We start from the raw sequence: 18,450 nt of genomic DNA on the forward strand, positions 1-18,450 counted from the left end.
GTGGTACGAGTCAGGGAGTAGTTCATTGATCTCAATGAAAGTAATCACGCATGTTCAGGGGGACTGAAATTTACGGGTGTGTAATTTGAGCGCGAGTTTAAGGGGACTGTTAAGTCCCCTTAAACCCGTTAAGGGTTTTAGGTGAGGTACACGCCCCCCCAAGTTATAAATATATTTAATCATAAGTGCAGCACCTGCAGGTGGAGATGCATCATGTTAAGGGTCCACAGCCCCTCACCCTCCATATAAAGGCTCTGTAATGTCTGTGTGTTGAATGTCTCAACTAACGAAAAAATGGCATCTGCCACAATAATCAGTGTTTACGGCTGCTAACGGGAAAAAAAAAATTTAAATCAGCCTAGCTACATTGTGTCATATTCCTTATAAAAAAATCTAAATTATAATGCCACGTCAAGTTATTAGCAATGATGAAGTTTTAAACACCAACGTTTTATCAAATTAGATTCTTTATTCAACTTTACAGATACACATGTGAACCAACAGGAACATAACAACAGGCATAGTTATATATGCACATATTTACAACAGCAAACAAGTCCAACAAGGGCTTGGCGGGACGGTGAATCTCTTGGGCGCAGAGGAAAGTCAGGAGGGAAACCAGGTTCACTTACTGAGAGAGAGAGAGAATAAACTTCAATTAGACACACAGCAAAACAATTTAAATCCATCTGACATGAACCCCGTTAGTGCTGTAACTGGAAGACTGGTCCGTTTGTTCCAAGTGAAACGGCTCAAGGTGCATTCATGCGTTTCCATTGCACAGTGGGCATCGGGGAGCCCTTTTTGGATTTGATATTTCACTAGTTATCTATAGATAATTTCAAAATAGCAAATAATATCACTTTATTTTCTAATTTAATGATTCATCATAGCTGCACCAACTCAGAGAAGAGAAGGTCATTAGGGTAACACACATCAATTCATATGTGATCTAAGCAGGAATAGACAAACATATGGTATTTCCCCTTTTCTTTTGCAAAATGTTGTGTCTCTCATACACACATTAACACACCTCTACAGACCTCATCAGAAATGTAACGATACAGAGGAAGCCTTGTAGCATGCATGAAGAAAGTAATGAGCATTACGTGAGGGGAAAACCTGGTTAAAAAGAAGTTGGAACACTTCCTTCTAAAGTTCCCTCTGGCTCATGTTTTCTCCACAATGAGCTTGCACCAGGTTTTTAAAAAAGGGATGAGCTTGTTCTCCTTACAGCAGCAGAGCCAGAAGGGGGCACTGTCCCGACCGAGCAAGATCTGTTGAGGAGGATCACTTTCCCCCTCTGATGTGGCCACTTATGGCACCGACAGCCACAAGTGAGCAAAGCTACGAGGGGTTCAGACATGTTTCCTTAAAACTATTATTAACTTTAGGAACCGTTGGGTCCATTTTGTCAGGGGAACTGAACTCCCGTGTAATTTGAATCATGGTGACCGGGGAGTTTAACACTGAAGTCTCACCTGTCGACTTCCATACTGTTTGTTTTTCCTTTAGTTTTGCTGCCGGCTTTTTCGACTTTGTCAGCGGGAGGCTCGTGCTTCATCTTCTTCACCTCCTTCACTGGACTCTCCTCGGGTTTCCTCTGAAATACACAAAACACGTTCATTCACAGGAGATTTGGGCCATTTATTCTTAGGTTGCAGTTTTTTAAGTTTTTGCTGAATATCCAGCTCCACGCTCACCTTCTTCCTGACCAGGTGGGAGATGTCAGAGACCGCAGCGGAGGACGAGTGTCCGTTGGTGGAACTGACTCTTTTGGTTGATGTGCCGTTCACCTGGACGGAAAAAAATAAAATGATACAATCGTTCCTCAAGAAATTTGCCCAGTAATGTGGTTAATATCTAGGCAGACTACAGCTTAAAAAAATAACCATGCCTACTTATTAGGATTTGGTATGTCACTTACTTTTGAACTGGAGGCAGCGTCACCGTTCTGTAGAGCAGACTCTGGGAATGCAGAGGAAGTAGAGCCTCCCCCCTGACAGCAACATTTATTCATCGTTAAAACAATGTTTATGTTAACTTTTATAAATCACACCATAGTCACAAGCTGAATGAAACTCCCAAAAATATTTTTTAAAGGCTCGTATCAGATACAGGAACTTCCCTGCCAACAGCCGGACAGACAACAGGTTTAAAACAGTTCATAAATTTTTTTTTTACACATTTTAAACTCAATAAGACTCGTCCCGTCACTATGAAGACAATGATTCTGGGTCCATCATGTAACGTGAAGAGTTTGAAGAGGACGATGCCTTCACTGACTCACCAGTGCATCCTTCACAGACTCAGAAGCAGCACTCGTCATTTTCAGTCCCTCTGTGGCGTCCTCCACCTTCTCCTTGATCTCTGGGAGCAGAGCCTTCAGCTCCTCCATCTCCTTCCTCTCGCCGGGCAGAGCCTCCGGGCCCTCGGCCTTGTCCAGCAGCTGCTGCAGCTTGTCTGAAGGACGAGGTGGACGTGTTAGCTCAGACACTGGTGCTCATCGTACCATTTGAGAAAGACCGATCGTCCCCTGCTTACCCAGCCTGCTCTTTATGACGGAGATGGAGCTGTTCAGCTGGTCGACAGCTTGGCGGTACTGGAGGTTCAGGCTGTAGGTCAGGCCCAGCTGGTAGTGAGTCTCAGCGAGCAGGCGGCTGTCTGAGTCCAGGTGTTTCACCTGCAGCTTCAGACACTCCTGGAAATCCTCCAGCGCCTGGGAGTAATTTCCTGAGGAGAAAATAAAAGGAACTCAACCGACTGTCCAAGGTAATTCCAGGGGCTAAGGTGGAATTGATGCCACTGATTTCTTACTAAGTTACAGTATCATCTCAAGGGGTTGGTTTTAGTTTAGTTTAATTAGTGGTGCCGCAGGGGGCGCTCCTCAGCGTGCGACCCAGCAGTTTACCCAGTCTCGTAGTCATTTTTATCTTCGCTTTTAACTTGTTCTAGGGGAGTGTTTATTTTTGTATTTTGTGTGTGAATGTGAAAACTGTCAGTGACTCAGCCATGCTAACTACGGGAACACTCCTGGAATTCTTTGTGATCATTATCACGGTGACTCTACTATCGGGATCTACCTGTTGCGAGGCGAGTGGAAGCGGAGCTCCAGGAAAAGCTCTCAGCAGAGAGTTTCTCCTCTCGCTACGGACCTCAACAGCCGGCGCGATCCCAGATAATATCCCGAGAGAGCTGAGCAAGCCGGCCAAGGAGCACCGGAAAAGGGGAAGGAGAGGTGGCCTACGACGGAGAATTAAAAAGCTTCGGCTGGATGATCGCCGCAAGTTACCACCGCTCCCTACCATACTGCTCTCAAACGCACAATCTATCCGTAACAAAATAGACGAACTGGAATCATGGGCAAAGTTCGAACGGGAAATTGGAGAATCGTGTCTACTTGCTTTCACGGAAACATGGCTCAACGACTCAGACCGGGACAAGGACTTGACACTAACTGGGTTTGGAAGCCCAATTCGTCTAGACAGGTCACCGGAGACAACTGGGAAAAGCCGTGGAGGAGGAGTGTATTTCTACGTCAACAAGAGGTACTGCAACACCGTTAAAATCAGGGAGAGGATATGTACCGCTGACTTAGAACTGCTTTCGATCTCACTCCGCCCGTTCTATCTCCCTCGGGAGTTTCAACAACTATTCTACACGGTTGTCTACATTCACCCGCGAGCCAACGCGTCAGCTGCTGCCCAGCTGATCGCTGACACAACACACAAACTGGACGAAATTTGCCCCGACGCACCCAAATTCATCCTGGGGGATTTTAATAAATGTGACTTGGGTAGAACTTTGAGAACATATGAACAATATGTAACTTGCAGCACAACACAGAAAAACACCACTATTGACCTTTGCTATGGGTCAATAGGTGGAGCTTACCGTTCCATACCCATGCCTGCCCTAGGGGCCTCTTATCACAACAGTGTTTACCTCATGCCAGTGTATAAACCGTCCTTCACGCGCTTAGAACACAAGGAGAGAACGGTGAAAATGTGGTCGGAGGACAGTATTTCCTCTCTCCAAGCATGTTTTGAGTGCACTGACTGGGACTGTTTTCAGGATAGCACAGATAATATTGACGAACTAGCAGATACTGTTTCATCATATATTACATTCTGTGTCGACTCAGTCATCCCAACCAGGATCTCTGTCCATTACCCAAATAATAAACCATGGGTTACTAAAGAACTTAAATCAGTGATAAATAAGAAAAAGAGGACATTTTACACTGGGGACCCTTGGGAGAAAAAAGCTGTCTCCAAGGAAGTGAAAAAAGAGATTAGGAAGGCCAAAATGAAATATAGAGAGAAGGTTGAAGAACGGTATAGTGGGGGGGATCTTAGAGCTGCATGGAGGGGAATTAAGTCAATGGCATCCATAAATCAGTGTTCTAGTGAATCCAGGCAGCCAATAACTGTTAAAGGTATTGATGTCCCTGATTTGTCAAATGCTTTTAATATGTTTTACTCACGTTTTGAATCATCTGATTTCTCTGAGAACATTTCTATGTGGAGGGACTCTCTTGTCCCTCACAATGACATTGTGATAGCCCAGGAAGTAGTAACAACTCTGTTTAAGAGAGTTAATATTATGAAAGCGGCAGGCCCTGATGCTGTTTGCGGACGCACACTGCGTTACTGTGCTGACCAGCTCAGTGTGGTATTCACTCCACTCTTTAATATGTGTGCTAAGAAAGGCCAGATACCTCAGATATGGAAGAGGTCCACTATAATACCACTAGCGAAATCAAAAAATCCCCAAGAGCTAAAAGACTTCAGACCAGTAGCACTTACATCCTTAGTAATGAAGATTTTTGAGAAAATTATTAAGGATGAAATCATGTCCCTGGTCAGTGGTAAACTTGACCCATTGCAGTTTGCTTATCAAACTGGGAAAGGTGTAGATGATGCAAAACTCTTCCTTTTAGACACAATGTATAAACATTTAGAAAAGCCTGGATCTCATGCTAGATTGTTATTTGCAGACTTTTCTTCTGCTTTCAATAAGATGCAGCCACATATTTTAATTGAGAGACTAGCTGCTGAGTTTGAGTTACCCCATCAGATACTGTTGTTGCTTTTAAACTTCTTAACAGACAGAACTCAGAGGGTCTCTGTGAATGGACACTTGTCCCAGGCCATTACCTCGAATACTGGTTCACCTCAAGGGTGCGTACTCTCACCCCTGTTGTTCATTTTGTACACAGATAGCTGTAGGTCCTCTCAACAGGGAAGTTATCTAGCTAAATTCTCGGACGACACTGCGTTGCTGTCCCTTTTCCAAGGTCCAAATTGCAGCCATGGCCTTGCTTTGACATCGTTTGTTAATTGGTGTGATAACAACTTCTTAGATCTAAATATAGAAAAAACAAAGGAGCTAGTCATAGATTTTAGGAAAGTGAAGGGAGCGCTTAAACCAAGTATCATCCATGGGGAGGAAGTCCAACTTGTGGACACCTACAAATATCTAGGCACAGTATTTGATAACCAGCTTAAATTCCATACAAATACAGAGGTAATTGTTAAAAAGGGACAACAAAGAGTTCACCTGTTGAGAATGCTGAACTCTTTCAGTGTCTCTAAAGTTATTTTGAGAATTTTTTACCAATCTTTCATTGAGAGTCTTTTAACTTTTTCCTTTATATGCTGGACTAACAGTCTGTCAGTTAAAGACATGAATAGTTTAAATAAAATTGTGAAGATCTGCTCTAAGATCACTGGCATCCAGCTCAAGAGCATAAGTTCATTGTGGAACAAACAAGCAGTCCAGAAAGCCAAATGCATTATCAGTCAGCCTGACCATGTCCTCAGTAAAGAATTTAAACTAATGCCTTCAGGGCGGCGCTACTGTTCAATCAGGACAAGAACAATGAGGTACTCCCACTCTTTTATCCCTGCAACCATCAGGTTACTAAATGATGACAAAAGTAAGGAGTAGGTGGAGAGCACACCAGTGTTGCTGGGTGTTTCCGGGGGCAGGGTGGTTGTTACTGACGGGCTGAAATGAATTGTGAGTTAAATGTGTGTGTTGGACTGCCTTTGATATATGTTTTTGTCTACCTCCTATTGCTATTTATTGTATTTATTAAGTAATCTATTATGTGAGACTGGAAACTGTGAACGAAATTGCCCATTTTGGGATAAATAAAGTTTTCTAATCTAATCTAATCTAAATCTGTATATTGTTCCTGTGACAAAACAACTTTGACATTTTTGCGGTGCAGGGATGTAAACCCTGGGAGCCCCCCCACACCTCGATGAAAGTATCTTATTTTTGATTTTTTTTCACAAGGATAAGACTTCAGCATTCAGTACAACTGCCTATTTGTCTGTGTTCATGTATGTTGAGGTTGTTTTTGTTTTATGTTGCTGTTACAAAAAATATGCATGTTAATAATGTGACTTTAATCATAATTATCATACATTATTTGGCCACCTCCCTCAGACATTTTGTAGGGGTCATGGTAAAACTAGAAGATGAGCGGGTCCACTTGTTCGTACCTGATTCAGCAGAAACCTCACCCAGTCTCAGGTGGGTCTGCGCTGCCATCAGCTGATCATCCTTAGACTCTTTCCTTATTAAAAGAAAAGTGAAAACAGACGTCACTATGGAGAAAGTAGCTCAGTGACTAGAAGGTTCTTAACCTGACCATCAGGGCTTCAAACCCATCTGGAGCTTCCGTTACCTCTTGTAAATGACCTTGGCCACTTCCAGCATCTCCCAGGCGAGCTGCAGGTTCCCCACCTCCTCCTCCTCCTCATCACTGTCCTGAGAAGACACGCCAACGCAAGATTTAAACTCCCACTCTGACAATCACACGCTCGGCCGAGTCATTTCGATTTGTGCTGGGGCTGATTGGTCAAGTACCTTCTCAGCGGTGCCGTCTCCTTCGCCTTGCTCTGGTGCGTCAGCCTCCATTTCGGCATCGTCGCCCTCCTCCTCCTCCACCTCCTCTTCTTCACCGTCTGGAAACATAAGTGTGTAGATGAACTTAGCAACATGTCATAACAACCATCATGGAGCCAGTTCAAATGAAGGACTGTATGCAATTGACAGACACCTTCTGCTTCCACTGCTGATTCCTCGCCTTGTTTCTCATTTTCCTTCTCGTCTTCATTCTCAGCAGATTTGTCTTCATCAACCTTGCTCTTCTTTTCCTCCTCTCCCTTTTTGGCTGCTTTCTGTTGTGCATCACCAGCGGAGGCCTTTACCACGGCACCTTTCTTCTCTGCCTTTTCACCCTGCTTCCCTTCAGCCTTTTGGGCATCTTCGTTTTTCTTCTCTGCCTTTTCACTCTGCTTCCCTTCAGCCTTTTGGGCATCTTCGTTTTTCTTCTCGGCCTTTTCGCTCTGCTTCCCTTCAGCCTTTTGAGCCTCTTCGTTTTTCTTCTCGGACTTTTCACTCTGCTTCCCTTCAGCCTTTTGGGCACCTTCGTTTTTCTTCTCGGCCATGGCGTCGTACACCTGAACCCTCATTTCGTCCCTGGTCTTCTCTGTTGGGAATAGAAAGCAGAGTTAGGATGAGGTGCATGAACAGTCATCTTTGAAGAGGGAATGCACAAAAACGACCATGATGCTCCACCAACTCCTTTATCTCACCATCAATGTTTTCTGTGCTCTCAACGTTGGAGTCTTTGGGTTTCTCTTCTTCCTCCTCTTCTTCTTCTTCAGGAACTCCTTCCAGAGCGTTACCAAGGACTGAGTTCTCCATCCTGCAACAATACAGTTGTTTAGTCTGCATAGTATCACTACTACTACACGACTGTTGGAGGATAAGTCCAGGATGGAGGGGATTGAACTGCAGATCATGAATTTTGTGAAACAATGAATCAGAGCAAAAGAGATAAACTCAAGCCGTTTTCAGACAAACACTGGGAAAGGTCTGAAAAATTGGGTCCGGACGTTTTCTAGAGTTTGTGTTTCACATATGAAGAGCGCAGCAGGAGATTGTACGAGTCAGACGCGTTCACAACAAAAAATGTCCAGAACATTGAGACAAACAGTGGTGCTTGTGCAGAGAATGCAGGAGAGTAAATCGCACATTGCAGAAATCAGAATTTTTTGTTACAGTAGAGCTAAAATGAAAAAGCTTCAGGTGGCATTTAACGAAGCATTTAGAATCTTAAGCTTCCAAGATGGAGTCAGATCTCTGTGGCCTGTAATGTCCCTACCCTCCATGCGGTCTTGAGGAACTTTAGGGAAAACTGTTATCTGTTGATTAATGACAAAAGGTATTCCTCTTTTTTCTGGAAACACTGGAGCTAATGCCTGTAGTCGTCTTAGCAATGATCTAAATATTCTGATTTGTCAGCTGCTATGATCCTAGATATGTTGTTTGTTTGTATATTATATGTGGACCTTTGTGTCTGAGATAAAGTTGAACTGAATTGTTTGCAGCACATCGAAACTGGCCACAATCCAACTTGACATCTTCGTTGTCATCTTCTACGTGTATTTCAATTTTTTCTTTTCAGTTCAGCATGTTAGAAACTTCCTTAACACACCCACTCATACACTGGGAATTTTCTGGACATTTTCTGTATTTGGACATGCGTTCACTCAGACCTTTACCAGGGGGCTAGCAGGAAAAACGCAGTAAAATGTCTAGAACAAATGACTCAGACACTTGGGGTTCTCCCATACAGCCCCCTGTGGAAAACTCTGGAGGTTAGTGCATGTTTGAAGGCAGTTTAATCTCTCTGATCTTACCGTGCCAGGTCCAGGAGGGCTTTACCGCACCAGAAGAACGCCTCTCCACACTCATCCGCTGTGTCGCCATACTTTTTTGCCCTAAAACGAAAAAAACTCTTTAAAACGTTTATGCAAGTGGCAACGATTAGTGAAATAATTTATTTGTCGCACAACAAAATAAAAACATTTTAATATTCTATAAATATTTGTATTAATATTTCAATGAAAATAATGCCTACAGTTTCAATAGGGCCTCCCACCGTGTTCGATGCTCGGGTCCTAACTAAATATTTGATGGTTCAAACTCCTCAAAACTTGAGAATGTTCTGCTTTACTTTAACCTACATGACAATAATCTGGATATTGTTAGGTACTGACAGTTGATAACACGAATAGTTGTCAAATTTGATCATAAATGAAATTGAGTGAGCTGCAAAACATGTCATATAATCATTGTTCATTCTTAGTTAATGCAAACCTTTTTACATTATGTGGCAGACAATCACACTTCCACAAAAAAAAAGACAATAAAAACGAGACAAAGAGACTTTCAAAGTAAAAGTATTTCCTATAGAATACAATCTGTAGACGCATGTCTGACTTGTTGGATTGACTCCAGATGTGAGATGTAATGACTCTGTATTCTGATATGTGTGAATCTGCTTCGATTTGAGGATTTGGACTCACAGCATGCCACAGGCCTCCTGCAGGGCGCTCACCGCCTCCACCACCTTCCCCATCACCAGGTGCTTCTTCCCGGTGCCGACCAGCTTGTTGGCCTCCTCCATGTTAGCGACACTGGACAGGGAAACACACTTCTCAGATAAATCTCTGGTGGAAAAACAGCTGCTGCGGTTCAGTGTCTCGGTCTTCAGGTTCATCTGGTGTGTGGCACAGTGAATACAGACCTTGGACTGACAGGGATAACAGACGGTAAAACTTCAAGCGATGTCCGGAGGTTTGAGTGTCGGTTCGTCTCTCGAGCTGCTCGCTCTGTCAACTCTTCTGTTTCAATTTGGCGCGAAATAGTCCTGCCTTTTCCGGTCGACTTCCGTGTTCGTCAACTAGCGCGGGAGAATTCTTAAAGGCACAGAGCAACACAAGATGATAACGTTTTACTCGACGACTCCTACTGTAGTACTACTACTAGTGCTACTGTTACTACTATAGCAATACTACTACTACTACTACTACTAGAACAACTACAATAAGTGAATGAATAGAAAGTTTATTTGGACATTTTAGAAAAAAAATTATTACAATATTTCAAGTGCACATTTTATATCTGAAGAGAGTCTGAATGAAGTGTGGACTTGGTCACTGATAGTCGTGTCTGTTAATACTAATGCTACTTTTACTGCTACTATTACATTTGCTATTTGCCCTGGGTTCAGATCCGCGCGATCTTTGCTCTGCTGCGAAGTCACGGTCACTTCAATAGCCCCGCTCAATGTGAAAGAAAACAAATTTCCTAGTCTAAAGTCCAAATTCTGTTTGTGTTACTAGTAGAAGCACAAATAGCCTGTGTACTATTACTAGTATTTGATATATGCATAGTTTTTCTAGGTGCTGCGCAACAAATTTTGTTGTACAAATTGTGTTGTACAAATTTGTGCAATGAAAATAAAGCTTTCTAATTATAACATGACCATTAGTATCACTCTCATCACAATACTACTGTTTATGTCATCCAAATGGGACGCATACTATATACCAGTTCTACTTCACATACTAATATACATACTACTACTACAGCTGCTATACTAGCCATTAAAGTGTTTGGCTGATGATTTGAATTAAAAACGATCTGCAGTTATCTCTGTTACTTTGAAAAGAAGACACATTTCTTTGTAATACTATGTTATGTGTTTATCTTTGTGAATAATAATATTCCTTTTTCTTTTTCCTATTTATTAATTTATATGTTTAATATTGAGGATATTTTGGATGTCCCCTACAACTGCAGGCCAGTGTTTTAAGCTGTTGACTATACAATAAGATAATAACATAATTGAGCAGAGAAATTAGGTTGTGGTGGTATAAGTGTGTGTGTGTGTGTGTGTGTGTGTTTGTGTGTGTGTGTGTGTGTGTGTGTTTGCGTGTGTGTGTGTGTGTGTGTGTGTGTGTGTGTGTGTTTGTGTTAGTGTCAATCAGTATGTGTGTGCTGTATAAGTGCAGTTACAGGCTGCTGTCACGTCCTGCTGTGAGACACAGGGATTGTCCAGCTCCCTCCTGAGCTCCTCCTGCTGACTACGCTGCGTCGCTGCCTCATCAAGACGAGTCTGGACCTGGCAGCCAATCAACCTCACACTGAGATGATCCCACTCACACTGCCATCACTGCAGAGATCAATTTAACAGCTGTAATTTCTCTGTTCAACACACCAAACACCACAACACGGCTCATTCAATCACACACTCCACTGTTATCTATTGTGGTGGATAAAACAACAATAACCAAGTAAATAGTGATCACTTTATGTACTCGCTCAGCCTTTTAACACAGCATCTTCTCTTTAAGCCAAATGATCAAATTAATAAAGCGGTTATTTCATGATTATAAATATCATTTTAGATAATTGGGTGACAATGAGCCAAAGGAAATATGTTCAGATGGAATACATTTTAAACCAATAAAATCTTACTTTTTTCTTGATGTCAGCTGCTTACATTTGGTGGGGGTATTAGTGGTTGCCAAGCAATACGCTTGTGATAAAATACCCAAAGAACAGTTAAGCAACATATAAAACTATTAATCCACCATTTTATGCAGCATGTGAAGCATTGAGACAGAGGCTCCGGTATTCCGTCATGCCACTGCTCTTCATGGGGAGATATTCACACTTAACTGCATTAATTTACCAAAATAGGATCAAATGTTCCACCACTTTGCGCCAATCTTTCAGTCCAGCATCGCATCCTTTAAAAAAAGAGCATTTCGATATTTTGCAGGGGCTGATGGAGACCATTGTGACGGACACACGAGGGCCCTTCAAACCTCCATTTGTTTCGGAATCGCCAGTGGAGCAGCTGCACTAATTATTGGCACATTGTGAGACGGGAGATGAACACAAGGCATCGTTTGATCACTCGCCCACCGCAGTCTTACTAACAGGATGTCATTGTGTGTGCCCCCTCTTATCTGGCCCTTGATGCTGCGCCCATGGCAACAGCGTGCAAAGACGTCGCTCTGTGACAGTGGGAGAGGGGGGGGGGAGGGGGGCAGGCTGAGCAGATAACAGCCAGGTGAAAGAATAATCTAGATGAAAAACACTGCAGGCTTTCTCTTCAAGCAATGGATTGAAAACATGTGGATCTTTGCTGGATAACAGCTATTCATTATTATTATTGTTGTTATAGAATAAGATTTGGAGGTCAAATTGTTATACTTTTGCTTTAGGTTCACTAAAATTAAAAGGACACCTTCAGCTGCTCCGACAACATACAGAGACAAACAATGAGATTCCCTGTGACAAACAGGATGTGACTCTGTGACACCGTCCTTACCTCCCCCTTGTCACACACATGGGTTCTTGTCATCAATGCAGTATTCGGTTTCCTCTGGTGGATGAGATGATAGATCGGATAAAAAATGCACATCACAACATTTCCCTGTAGAACACACCTCCCTCTCAGGAGGACAACTGCATTACGTATTCATTCATTTACGAGGTTAACATGACTGAATCAACAGTTTACTTCCTCCCAGGCCCAGCCAACCAGTGCATATAGCATGTCAGTGTAGTAAAGTATAACATCTTGCACTTATATTGTTCATAACCTAATTTCCTCTCCACCCCGGTTTTATTTGCACAATGACTAAGCTAAGGACCAGGAACATTTCTCTATTCACTTCCCCTCAGGCAACAGTTTCTATAGACTAATGAAATAATAGTTTAACTTGAAATTTGTAATCCCTGTTGAGAGAGCCAGTTATTCTAATTTTCCGATTACAACAAACTGCTTGTGAACATGCAAAGCGAATGGTGGCTGTTCCTCAGCTGAGTCATTGTGTTAACAGGGGCTGAGGAGGAAACGAGAATAAAGAAATGTCTTCTGCAGCCCACAGGAAAATTACAAGATGACGCAACAGAGCGTCTCGTCCCGCTGGAAATGCTGAACAGCTTAGCAGCTGGTGACAATACAGGAAACAAGGAGGAAATTTCAAATGCAACCGTGTCATAGAGGTTAATAAAACAAAACATATCATGGTCTCAATTTGTGTAAAATAAATACACAGATTTGAGGGCTGACATATAGAGACAAACAACCATTCAAACTCTCATCTACAGTCAATTTAGAGTCAACCAGGAAGGAGAAGAAATCTCACAATGACACAGGGAGAACATCTTAACACCACAATAAAAGGCCTGAGTATATTTTTTGATCCAAGAAATGAAAAACATGTTTTTTATCTCTTTCAAGGACCATGAGCCCAAGTTTGACTTATGTTTTGTCTTCACCAAAGCCATTGACTGTGGTTCTTGGTCCTGGGTTGATACATGGTCATTACACAAAGCCGATTTAGCGAAAGACCAGTGAGAAAATGTAGGTTGGCTGCCAGAGCGGCACGGTTAATAAGTAAATCACTGGCTGATAAGAGGCAGCAGCTCTGTGAAGTTTAATGTCTGCTCCTGACAACAGATTTCCTCCAGACCTGCTCCACACATGCTGAAAGAAGTCCAGTCATATGATGAGACCTCATGATTCGGTGACCCCTGCATGGATTTGAGCCTGGATTAGGGGGGGGGGGGGGGGGCACCACTCAAGGAAGCTCTTCAGTCTCACCAGAACAAGTCAGCCTGTGAGTTTATCAAGGGATCGAATGTGGTGAATAAACTGTAGTGGCCAAAGATTTCTCTGAGGGATGATGACATATCACAGAAAGCTTCCTGGAGGGTGGTTTTTCTATTATCATCGTCATCCTCATTCCTTACGTGTAGTTCCTTACGAGCCAGGAGGAAATGTGCAGAGTCATGCTGTGTGTGGAGGTTTCTGCGCCTCAAATCTGCTTCATTATCACGAGTTATCGCGAGAGACGAGCGGGGCTATAAAGTCCCGGGTGGGAAACGCGAGGTCGCGCACTCCTCTCTCCTCCTGCCTGAGTTCGTGTGGTCCAACCTGAGGTACGTTCAACTTAACACAACTCAACACAGCTTAACACAACTAAACACGTATTTTTGTTTTACTTTTGAAGTTAGTTATGTTTTCTCCATGTGTGTGTTCTGTTCCTTGCCCGTTTTCCACTGGTGTCGCCAAAGCCGAATTCAACAAGTGGCTTTTCACTTTCTTTTAAAAAACCAACATGGCTTTGAGAGTAAAGGGGAATTTGTTAGTGGTTGTCGGACATATTTCCACCGATAGAAAACACAAACAGGTGTCTCTCAAATCAGTATATAGTCGATGTTATGGAGCTTCCTTAAGTGTGAATCTCAAAAGTCAAACCAAACGTCATAATAATGAGATTATTTCCTGAACACGCACCAGTTAAAACTTTAAAATAGAGTTGGATGTTATTGTGCGGAAACACCTTGTGAGTTTGAACTGAAAGAAGAAGTGAATGGTCCATAGGTTTCAGTGAGAATGGTGGGTGCATCAGTAATGGCTGTGTGAGCTGAGGTTTGGGTTCAGAAGGAGCTCTGAGTCAATATTGGATGTAATGTAGCTCACATCACACACTGGTCTCTGGTATTCCAGTTTAAAATGATAAAAAATCTCTTGTGGTTTTATAATTGTTTTAATACAGTTATCTCTCACATTTTCATATACATCACACACTAATATTTCCCCAGTCAATGTGCAGTGCTGTAAGAATGGCAGTCACTCAAAATAAATGTGTAATGTCAAAACATTATTGCAATGTTTTGACATTTTTGTCTTTAAAATGTCCGATAATAGTGAAAATACCAGTTATACGTTGAGAGTTAAATTAGGGCTAAGTATTGAAGCAATATAGATTATTATCACAATATATAAGATATCAAAGTCCAATATGATATTGATATATTGCTTATGCATTGTGTAAGCACAGTAAATTGGTATAGTACACAAGTTTAAACCAAAATCTTCTGTAGATTACATATTCTGTAGACGGAATAGATAAATCGTGATGATTATTGAATTCGATTTATATGAAAATAACATTGACCAAGCGTTTTTAAAATGCACCAGTGTTTTGATTAGTCTGAAAAACCACTTAGAAAGGAGGACATTAACTTGATGCTGGTGCAGTTACTTTATTAATTAATATATGATCACGACAGTTGTCCCAATACTTTTCTGTCATTTATGTTTCTAATCAATTCTGGTCTAAGAAACGTATTCAAAAATCCCTGCATACCTGTGTAATACCCTGATTCATCATGATATTCATCATCAGATAACAGATAATGAAAATAATTACTAATTACTGCGACAGTTCTTTCATTAGAAACGGATCAATTGGGTTATTATTGAATATAACAGACATCATTTCCTTGTCCTGTAAATGAGGGAATCAAATGGTTTAGCCATGATTTCACATGCATTTCAGGTGAAGAGACTGTGTAATACATAAACCTGTTCCTTCTTGTTTGGTCTAGTCAATCTGAAGATGGCAGCAGGCAATGCCCGAATTGGAAAGCTGGCCCCAGACTTCACAGCCAAAGCGGTGATGCCAGATGGAACGTTCAACGATCTGACACTGTCCAGCTACAGAGGTACAGCTAAACCTGTGTCTCGTCTCCTGTTGGTCACAGGATGTGCTTTGATGCCACTCTCCTTTCACTGTTTTGAAATCCCAGCAATGTTTTGAACAGTCATTCATTTGTACTACTAAAGACCTGAATTAATTAGACCGTTACCATAGGGGCATCATCACATGACAACCTCAATGGGTTTATTTATTCTTTCCTTCGTTGTAGGGAAGTACGTTGTCTTCTTCTTCTACCCACTGGACTTCACCTTTGTATGTCCGACCGAAATCATCGCTTTCAGTGATGCTGCTGAACAGTTCAAGAAAATCGACTGTGAGATCATCGCTGCCTCTGTGGACTCACACTTCTCCCATTTTGCATGGTACTTATTAGGCTTTATATTTTAAACTCACAGGATGGAGGCGTGCGTTCACTTGTAAATACCTGACTTTTTTTATTTCTCCTTTTATATTCACAAAGGACCAACACACCACGTAAGCAGGGCGGTCTGGGTTCCATGAAGATTCCCCTGGTAGCTGACACACGGCGCACCATCTCCACAGATTACGGCGTCCTGAAGGAAGATGAGGGCATCGCCTTCAGGTACGTTTTACAATGTGGAGCTATGCTGTTTCACTATGAGTCCAAGAAAGTTAGAAACAATGAAGCCAGTCTGCTGGCCCTTCTCCTTTTAAACCAGGGGTTTCCAAACTGCGGCCCGCCATCCATTTTAAATTGGCCCTCAAAAAAAAAAAAAAAAAAAATATATATATATATATATATTTAAAAAAAAAATTTAAACTAACATTTAGTAGCACTTTAATGGCACTTAATTATAGCACTTTGTAGTTTAGCTCTATTTTTGAAGATATTGTACTTTTTTGATTCTTGTTGTTCTGGGTTTGTACCCTTGAATGCACTTATTGTAAGTTGCTTTGGATAAAAACGTCAGCTAAATGAAAGGTAATGTGATGGACTATGGCCCACTGTATTGCAGCTGTCCCTCAGAACGCAGCCACGCCCCCCCCCCCCCCCTCCCCTATAGATGATAGATAGATAGTTGGATACTTTATTTATCCCGTGGGAAATTCGGAAAATTATATACTATATGAGGCCCTCGGGATAAAAAGTTTGGACACCCCTGTTTTAAACACATCATTGAAGGAACCACCCTGTATTTCAGGAAGTGAAGGGAGAATACAGACTGTAGAGCCAGCTCTGCTTTTTTTCTGGGTATAATCTTAGGCTGCATTTACACAGACATTTGTTGCATGTGTGCTTATTTCACTAAATCATCACATTACCAGCAATGCTCCCTCTTGCAAGATTGTACTGCAGGGCAAATGTCTGAATGGGGATGTAGGGCTTGTTTACAGTTCCTCAAATCTAGTTTATCTTCTTTCCCCTCAGCACAGCTGGTATATCTGAAGTGGATGTAAATGTCTGATAGTTGGTTTTTGAACAGTTCCAGAAACGCTCGACACATTCCTATTATACCATCTGACATTGAGTCTGAACAGACTATAAATCCAGCTTCAGGTCATCATGAGCTGTGTTTTCTCTCTATCTATTAAAGGGGTCTGTTCATCATTGACGACAAGGGCGTCCTGAGACAGATCACCATCAACGACCTCCCGGTGGGACGATCGGTAGATGAGACCTTGCGTCTGGTCCAAGCCTTTCAGTTCACCGACAAGCATGGAGAGGGTAAGTTACCGCTACACTTCTGTAGTGTTGTCCATTTGACCTTCTTATTGCCTACAACACTTATTTATTGAACAATTCAAGCAATTTGCTTCTAAAAGATTTCAAGTGTGCCTGAACTGTACTAGACTATAAGTGATGTAATTAAAACTTTCTCCATGACACAAATACGCTCCTGTTAATAATTGAACTGCTGTTCTTACAACGACAATTATATAACATTGACCTGCTACTGGCTGACCAGCAAGAAGTTGCGTCATATATATATATATATATATTGCGAGTATTGAAAAATTATTGTGGACAATAGATTGTGTAATGTCTGGCACATTTACTCATGATAAATTTCCCTTCCATAAAGCTAAAGCAGCGATGGTCATGTTCTGTAAATGTGTCATAAAGTCCCATCTTTAGTTTGATCTGCCGGGCCAGGACTCATTACAGGCTTATCTTTTTCAGTCTGCCCAGCCGGCTGGAAACCAGGAAGTGACACCATCAAACCTGACATCCAGAAGAGCAAAGACTTCTTCTCCAAGCAGAAATGAGCCCAAAGCCAGAGTCTGCTGTCTGCTGTAGGAGGTTTCATTTAGAGATTACATTTCCCAAGAACAATATTTAAGTCAACTGTTGTGCCTGTGAAGAGGAGGCAGGTTGTTGTGTTTTGTCAACGTGATGATGTGTGGGTTCCACTGTGTGTAGAGCAAATACTGGTAGTGCACTTATGACCAAAGTATATCATTTTGTAATAATACTGTGCCAATGTGTTCTTTTGTCCCTGCCTGACTGTGCTCAATGTTTGTTCTTTCATATCTGTCCTTACTGTTGTGTGAGATACAAAGGACCATACAAACATTTTTAACCGAAAAGAAGCCACAAACACCTCTTTCAATAATGTTGAACCAATTTGTAAGTTGAATAACAAACGCTCTATAATCAAAATAAAGAAAACAGTGTACAACCCTTTCCTCAAGAATAATGTTTTCGTAAAACAGGTGGGATGGGGTGTTCCACTAGATTTCAGCCATAAAATGAAATCAAACAACTGTGTAAAATCTTTGGAATTGCTCCATCGAATGTCAGACAAAAGGGTCCAATGAAAATGTATCAGGTCTCAGGTCTCTCCTAATAGTTTTGTTCGACTTGTTTTTCATTCTCCCAACTATTATTTTTCATTATAATAGTTTTTGGACCATAATTAATCATTCTTACCAATTAATTAATATTGAACAATTAACATTATTAATCATTAAGTTCCCTGTGACAAACTAAAACAATAAATAAATCCACTGATTAACAGTGTTCCAACTGTAATTGCAATCGAATTCATCCCTGTGTTATAAACCAAACTAACTGAAAACACCTGAATAA

At 41.7% G+C, this 18,450-nt stretch overlaps 2 protein-coding genes across 3 annotated transcripts; one reads left to right on the forward strand and one right to left on the reverse strand.

Moving 5' to 3' along the window:
- Positions 1-472: 472 nt before the first annotated feature.
- Positions 473-12,333, reverse strand: LOC128455262 (histone-binding protein N1/N2). 2 transcript variants are annotated; one of them, XM_053438946.1, is made up of 16 exons: positions 12,212-12,332; positions 10,888-11,044; positions 9,614-9,785; positions 9,393-9,503; positions 8,724-8,804; positions 7,614-7,726; positions 7,076-7,507; positions 6,883-6,980; positions 6,701-6,783; positions 6,516-6,589; positions 2,545-2,733; positions 2,291-2,463; positions 1,928-1,999; positions 1,704-1,796; positions 1,482-1,603; positions 473-631 (listed from the first exon to the last, which is right to left on the reverse strand). In XM_053438946.1, the coding sequence occupies exons 4-16, from the start codon at positions 9,491-9,493 to the stop codon at positions 625-627; spliced, it is 1,638 nt and encodes a 545-aa protein (XP_053294921.1). In that variant the 5' UTR covers positions 9,494-9,503; positions 9,614-9,785; positions 10,888-11,044; positions 12,212-12,332; the 3' UTR covers positions 473-624. The 2 variants fall into 2 exon arrangements, with proteins under 2 accessions (XP_053294921.1, XP_053294920.1); XM_053438945.1 differs by having other exon boundaries at positions 9,393-9,785; positions 12,212-12,333.
- Positions 12,334-13,673: 1,340 nt separating this feature from the next.
- prdx1 (peroxiredoxin 1) lies at positions 13,674-18,045 on the forward strand. Its single transcript, XM_053437271.1, has 6 exons — positions 13,674-13,830; positions 15,286-15,402; positions 15,607-15,760; positions 15,859-15,981; positions 16,955-17,085; positions 17,542-18,045. The coding sequence occupies exons 2-6, from the start codon at positions 15,297-15,299 to the stop codon at positions 17,625-17,627; spliced, it is 600 nt and encodes a 199-aa protein (XP_053293246.1). The 5' UTR covers positions 13,674-13,830; positions 15,286-15,296; the 3' UTR covers positions 17,628-18,045.
- Positions 18,046-18,450: the final 405 nt, after the last annotated feature.

Source organism: Pleuronectes platessa, chromosome 13 (genome assembly GCF_947347685.1).
Source record: "Pleuronectes platessa chromosome 13, fPlePla1.1, whole genome shotgun sequence".
In the NCBI taxonomy this organism is placed as follows: domain Eukaryota; kingdom Metazoa; phylum Chordata; class Actinopteri; order Pleuronectiformes; family Pleuronectidae; genus Pleuronectes; species Pleuronectes platessa.